General features: G+C 40.3%; 2 protein-coding genes across 2 annotated transcripts; both read right to left on the reverse strand.

Moving 5' to 3' along the window:
• Positions 1–1,424: 1,424 nt before the first annotated feature.
• LOC111591341 (uncharacterized) lies at positions 1,425–6,354 on the reverse strand. The gene is made up of 10 exons (XM_023302304.1): positions 6,281–6,354; positions 6,151–6,189; positions 5,920–5,929; positions 5,707–5,783; positions 4,941–5,004; positions 4,731–4,770; positions 4,487–4,582; positions 4,277–4,394; positions 3,870–4,134; positions 1,425–1,538 (listed from the first exon to the last, which is right to left on the reverse strand). The coding sequence occupies exons 1-10, from the start codon at positions 6,352–6,354 to the stop codon at positions 1,425–1,427; spliced, it is 897 nt and encodes a 298-aa protein (XP_023158072.1).
• Positions 2,369–3,395, reverse strand: LOC103655539 (pectin acetylesterase 2). The gene is made up of 4 exons (XM_008682271.4): positions 3,206–3,395; positions 2,935–3,080; positions 2,746–2,859; positions 2,369–2,636 (listed from the first exon to the last, which is right to left on the reverse strand). The coding sequence occupies exons 1-4, from the start codon at positions 3,393–3,395 to the stop codon at positions 2,619–2,621; spliced, it is 468 nt and encodes a 155-aa protein (XP_008680493.1). The 3' UTR covers positions 2,369–2,618.
• Positions 6,355–6,692: the final 338 nt, after the last annotated feature.

Genomic DNA, 6,692 nt, shown 5'->3' on the forward strand with positions numbered 1-6,692 from the left:
ATGAAGGAGATACATGCAGGTCTGTGTGGATCTCATATTGGGTCTAGGCCCTTGCTGGGAAAAGTGTTTAGACAAGGATTTTACTGGCCGAAGGCAGCTTCGGATGCAACAGAGCTAGTTCAAAAATGTGAACATCGTCAAAAATGTGCAAGAGACCAGAAACAACCTTCATCTCTCACCCAGCTAATACAACCTACTTGGCCGTTGCAAAGATGGGGCCTAGATTTGTTAGGCCCACTTCCACCAGCGCAAGGTAATTTGAGATATATTGTGGTGGATGTAGAATATTTTTCTAAGTGGATTGAAGCGAAGCCTTTGGCTACAATAACTTCGGTTACAGTCCAGAAATTCTTCTGGCAAAATATTGTTTGTCGCTTCGGTGTGCCAAAGGCTATAACTGTGGACAATGGAACACTGTTTTATGCTGAAAAGTTCAAGGATTTCTGTGATCAAATTGGCACGAAGATTCATTTTTCATCAGTTAGGCATCCGGAGTCAAACGGGCTGGTCGAAAGAGCAAATGGCATTATAATGACGGGAATAATGAAGCTAATCTTCAATCAGCCTAGAGGAAAGTGGCCAGATGAGTTGATTAAAGTGATGTGGAGCCACAATACAACCATATCAAGATCAACAGGTTTTACCCATTTTAAACTATTATTTGGTGACGAAGCTATAACCTCAGAAGAAGCTAAAGCAGAGTCAATAAAAACAGCAGCTTCGGCAGAAGACGAAGCTGATTACCACGTAGCAAAAGATACTATAGAAGGGACCAAACTTCAGGCTGTGGAGAACATCAATAAATATCAAGCCGAAACAATAAAATGGCGTGATAGAAAAGTCTGGTTGAAAAATATTAAGCCAGGGCATTTGGTGCTTCGGAGAGTGGCCAATCCGGACACAGTAGGCAAATTGCAGCTGAAGTGGGAAGGACATTTTCTGGTGGTATCTTCGTCGAGGCCCGGTTCTTACAGATTGAAGGATATGGACGGCAGCGACATACCTAGATCTTGGAATGCGGATGAGCTTCGGTGATATTATGTGTAATCTTTTTGTTGGTCACTTGTTCTCAAATGCTATGAGTTAAGAACAAGGCAACACAAAATGTTAAATGTTAATGCCCTTCGTCCTTCGAAGCATTATTTCCCTTAGGATATAATGATCTTCAGACGAAGGTTATGAAGGACATGCCTTCACAAACACGGTATATGTTAATAAAAGAAGAAGCATATGAAATATAAGAGACAACATAAACAATCATATAACATTACTAGGTGAGTGCCCGTGCGTTGCAACGGAAATATATAATAACACAACAATTTATATACAAATATGTGTTATACTGTTCTGAGAAAAGATTTTGTAATTCATTTATGATCCTAGCCACATATAAATTTCATTGTTTTAATCTACCTATTTCACCACTACATTGCAGTAATGACACCTGACATCCATGGCACAACAACAGGGGCAGTCGGATGAGAATCTCTGTATGGCTTAGGGTACCGGTCTTTGAAGTTTAATCTAGGGTGGTCAGCCTGAAATGCAAACCAATACAGCCAAAATTACTTCTCAGGTGGAACAAGATCCATTCTGGTAATGTATACATGAATGGAATACCAGAACTTTGATGGGAAAAACGAAGTTTCGTTTGGAAGGAAGAGTCCAAGAACAACATCTCACCATTAAGTATCTAAAGGGAATTTCTTAAAGAAAGAAAGAACCTGAATATTCATTCAGATTTCCTCACATGGTCAAAACATGGAAATAAAAAATATGAATGCTAAGTCATGAAAGAATAAATTCAAGAAAACTAAAATAGCATTTTATAGTTTCAGACCATCATGTACAAACGTTAGATCTCAAATGTGCATAAAAGGGAGAGAAAACTACTTCTGGGCATGAATATTTTAGATAATAGAGCAGTTTTTGTGCCCGAGTGGCTGGCGCCCTGGATATCAAGACCATCCATTTCCATCAGCCTGATCAACCTTAGGCAGAGAGGAACCGGAACCAATGCTCCAGTTGTTCCGTAAAAACTCCATAGCACAATTCAATATTTTTTATGATGCGGAATAAAATGACTACTCAAGTGTCTACACCATTGCAGAATTTTGTTTTTTCACTTTCAGATACATCATGGATTACATTTTTTTGTGGTCAATGTTCCATCTTCTATAAATAGCACTGAAATGTTCCATCTGAGGTAGCATTCCAATAAATCAGTCATCATAGAAATTTTGGAGAGCTTCAGAAACCATAATGGAACACATTCCAGTGCGTGGTGAGAAATTTTAACCACTGCACGGTAGAAAATTTTCACAGCGTGAAAACTTCAGTTAAAATGAATCATAGAAAACACAAGCAATGGCCTGGATATCAGGGGTGCAATACAAAGTATACTCTAACAAGTAAATAGATTTTGTGTATATCACCAATTCAGCCAAAAAAGGCTACCAAGAAACAGACAACCTGGAACGCACAACACAAACATGTTTCCACCAACAGATTGTACAATAGGGTGGTTTGCTATCTGATGCAAGTAACATAACATCATCAACAATTAGAAGAGTGTTTTTTATTATGATGATAATTGAGTATAATCGTCTGTCGAACTCCTAATACATCCTCAGTTCCTATGTCAAATGATGAATTTTTTGTCAGTTCCATTTTTGGCAGAAGAGTTACTAACCAGTAGATTTATTTTGCCAAAACAGTTAACCTCTTTTCACGGAAGCAACTAACCTTATCAATTGGTATAAGGTTGCGACAAGACTGTGAATCACAGGGATAGGCGCAGTCAATCTCCACGGCAGCTCCTCTTTCAAAGTACCAATCACCTACCACCTCTGCAATTTTCTGGAACTCTACAATGTTAGCCAAAGCACCACCTAAGGCTAAAATACAGCTCGTGTGCTAAAAAATTTCATGTACCTTGTTATCTATGGATGGAGAATTTGGTGCGAACCATGTGTCCTGCAGCTCACTCTGGCAATGCGCGAAGCAGGAGTTGATGAACACCCCTGCCTTCGGTTTGCTTTCAGACTGTCTCAGAGATGTAAACATTCCACTTCTCAGTCCTGCCCAAAAAAATCAAAATCAAAATTTGAATCATGCCATGAAAACAATAGCTTCAGTTTAGAACATCGCAGATGATTGTTCAGTACAATATGAATCTGTACCATCTGCTTAACAGAGAGTTAACCTTGGAGGGTTGCGATCTGTGTTGCGCTGCATCCACCAGGATCCGACTTGCAGCGGCTCCAATAGCCTCCAGGATCAGACGAAGGTGACGCCAGAATGTGGTGGAACTGTCCGAAAATTTCCAAACCAGAATTATTACTTGCCACCTGGTCCAGGTGCCGAAAACTATATTGATCGATCACAAGCCACATTTTACCCGATATACAACATAAGTTGAATTCAAGATGAAAACGGGGTTCGGATGTTCGCAAGCGCAAACTGTGGAAAGAAACACTGCGCAGACATGGATCATCAGAACTAGTGGACATATTGAGCTATTAACTAAGTGATGGAACAAGATTGTTTTATCAAGTAAAAGAAAACATAACTCAATACCAAACCACCAGGATTGTGCCAGACTGCACTTGCATTGCCTGCTCTACCCACGGCCCAAAACCATGATAACCAAGTTAGAGGCCCAATAGCTACACCTCATGTGTCCTAGCATTGTTAAAAAATCAATACTTGTATCATATATGCAGCAAACATAAAACAATTTGGAATTCACTATCCCAGGAAACATGACAAATTTGGTACGTCACCAACTGCGCATGAGAGCTGGACTTAAGTAATCTCTTAGATTAGTTAAGTACTTAAATATACACATAGACGACAATAGAAAATACCTGCTTCAACCAGCATTCTTGATGTTTGTGTTCATATTTGTCTGGCGAGTAGCATCCATACTCAGACGGACAGTAAACCCAAATATTACACTTTAAGGCTCCTGGTCTGGCCATCTTAGCCTGGTCTATACAGGCTTGACAACAATCTGCGACACTTTCTTTGTGATGTGTTAAGCCCCATCTAACAGCAGTGCCACCATAATCAGTATGCAGTTCAGTATTGCATTCAGGGGGCAAAGGTGGACCTGGTATTATCTCTTCATCCGCAACATTAGCATCAATCAAGAACCATTATTCAATTGTCTCTTGGAGCAATTTAAAATTACTACACAATTTGGTCACCATTAATGACCCATAAGATGTAATCAACAATGCTGGCAACATAAGCAGCGTAAACGAAATAACCTTCTGGTTCATTCTCAGGTTTGTCATCATGTTCGATATGATATATAGTGGGAGGTATCCAAAGACCAATGTCCTCCAATAGCATTTGCCAGTTAAACTCCAAGGCTCGCTTTAACATCCCTAAATATCGAACCAGATGGCATTATAATTGTTAACAAAATAAAAAAAAGTATAAATATGTCATCATAGCAACTTCAAGTAAGCTCCCGTATTTGAATCTTCACTAGAGAGGCCAAAATTTGATAAATTCTTAGAAGATGTACTTCTCATGTCCTTGAGCTTCCCAACACGCCATGCTTCTATAGCTTCTGGCATATATTAGAAAAACGAAGGGAAAATATTTTATTTTAGGTTAGTAAACATCTCATTACAGTTCACGCTTATTCCAAAATACACCTTACAAAGAAGTAAGCGCAAACAAACTCATATGTTATCCCTGGGTGCTGACATACAAACCTTGTTGTTCCGTGGTATTAGAACCTACTCTAGATTCACACTAATTTCCAAACCAGAGAATCTAAGTCCATGAATGTATTTAAATGCCTCCATCTATTATGAAATAAAATAGGACACAAAAATATATTGAATGTACATGTAAACATATCTTAGTGAAAGCTTAATGAGCTCACCTATCGGCTGCCCTTAGCAGCTGTAGCAGAGACAGACATCATCACCCGCCTTGTGATGAAGCTCCAGGAGGAGCTCCGCGTTCAAAGGTGCATATAGCTCACTAAAAAATACTGGGCATGCAACTAAGGCAAATTCGTTATGGGAAAATTCAAAATTATTCTAAATAACTTTGGACATTTGTTTTCACACCGTTGGAGTACTATACCACACATCGCAGTCATGGATGTGCGATGTATACAACTATGCACACTGGCCATATATGTCATTTTAATTCTCTTTTGATTTGCCTTAAACAATGGTTGTGATATAATGTTATGTCATGTCATCGCCGTGCATCTTCCCTCCATTCACTGAACAATTGACTAAAATAAGGCCTCATATCTCTAGCTCAAAGATTTGGTCATGATTCTAGTCTTGAGCACATGCTTGCCTCCATGACAATGATCTGGCCATGATACTACTACCCAAACAAGTGAACAAATAGTCTACACAAAGTAATTCCATAAATCCTACTACCTATGAAATCCACTACAGTTCGTTGCTATTTTTAACAAGTAGTTGAAATTACTATGTTTCTTCTACTATACAATATGCGAAACTGGTTGTGCCATCCCTAATTCCTGCAAGTTACAATACAATTTTCAGAACACTCACCACACAGAGCGCTCCGATGACCTTGTCATTATATGTCTCAGGGTCATATGTCTGCATCTCTAGCAAATCGTTGCCATCGTCTTCCCTTGCTCCCTCCTAGATATTTGTCACAGTCACCTGGTGCCCATCGATAATCCACTATGCCCACCTTTTCCGCACGTTGGACAGCCTTATCACGCGCTTGTTCACACCGCTAATGTCCACCTTGATAAATTCATCTGCAACCTAATAGTGGTAAAGTTAATACAAGGGGTTCAATGACGAAGTCAGCGCGTCGATCGATAGCCTCGTGTCGTCCCCTGCGAGACGTGGAGATCGGGAGAGCATCACAGCGAGGCGGCGTCCGGGCATCGCGTAGTACCTCTACAAAACTGCAGTGAAAAAATACATACACCAAAAAATTAAATCAATGATAATATATCGTCCACCACACCAAGCCCCACCCCACGTCCCAACCTCAACCCACGTCCCAACCTCAACCCAAAAAACTTGGTAAATTGTACAACAGAATCGTGATCTCTCTTCCAGCCCGTAGAAATAAGTACAAGCATGGAACACTACCAGCACAAAACGGAAAAATGGACTAACCTACCATCTGTGGTGTCCCGGGAGCCATCCAATGAAGAATTTCCTGAAATTACCAAACCAAAGGCCAACCAATCAGACCGATTAATCTAGATCCAGTCGTAAATTAAAGAGAGAGGGGCGCTAGAAATTTATACCTCGGGTTGCAGCTGCCACCGCCGCCACCCGAGGTCCCAGATGGCGCGGAGATGGCCGGTGTCGCGGATGGCATGGAGACATCTGGCTACGCGAGGATACACAACGATGTACCTTCGGCTTGATAGAAGGTAATTCATTCCCATCATATTATCCTGGAAAGACAGAAACAATATTGAATTACAAATGTACCTTCGGCTTGATAGAAGGTAAAAGTACAAGCGTGACACACAAGCGAATACAAGTCAACGTGAACAGTACGGGGTTACTGTTCATCTATTTATAGGCACATGACGCAGCCTGTGAGAAATTACATTCATGCCCTTTATATTTACTATTGATTTATAGACAAATCTATGAGGAGTAGATAGCCTTTTCCTCTTTAAGTCGGTTCCTTTTTTCGCTATTTAGCCG

The sequence above is a fragment of the Zea mays genome, chromosome 4 (assembly GCF_902167145.1).
Source record: "Zea mays cultivar B73 chromosome 4, Zm-B73-REFERENCE-NAM-5.0, whole genome shotgun sequence".
NCBI classification, from domain to species: Eukaryota; Viridiplantae; Streptophyta; class Magnoliopsida; order Poales; family Poaceae; genus Zea; species Zea mays.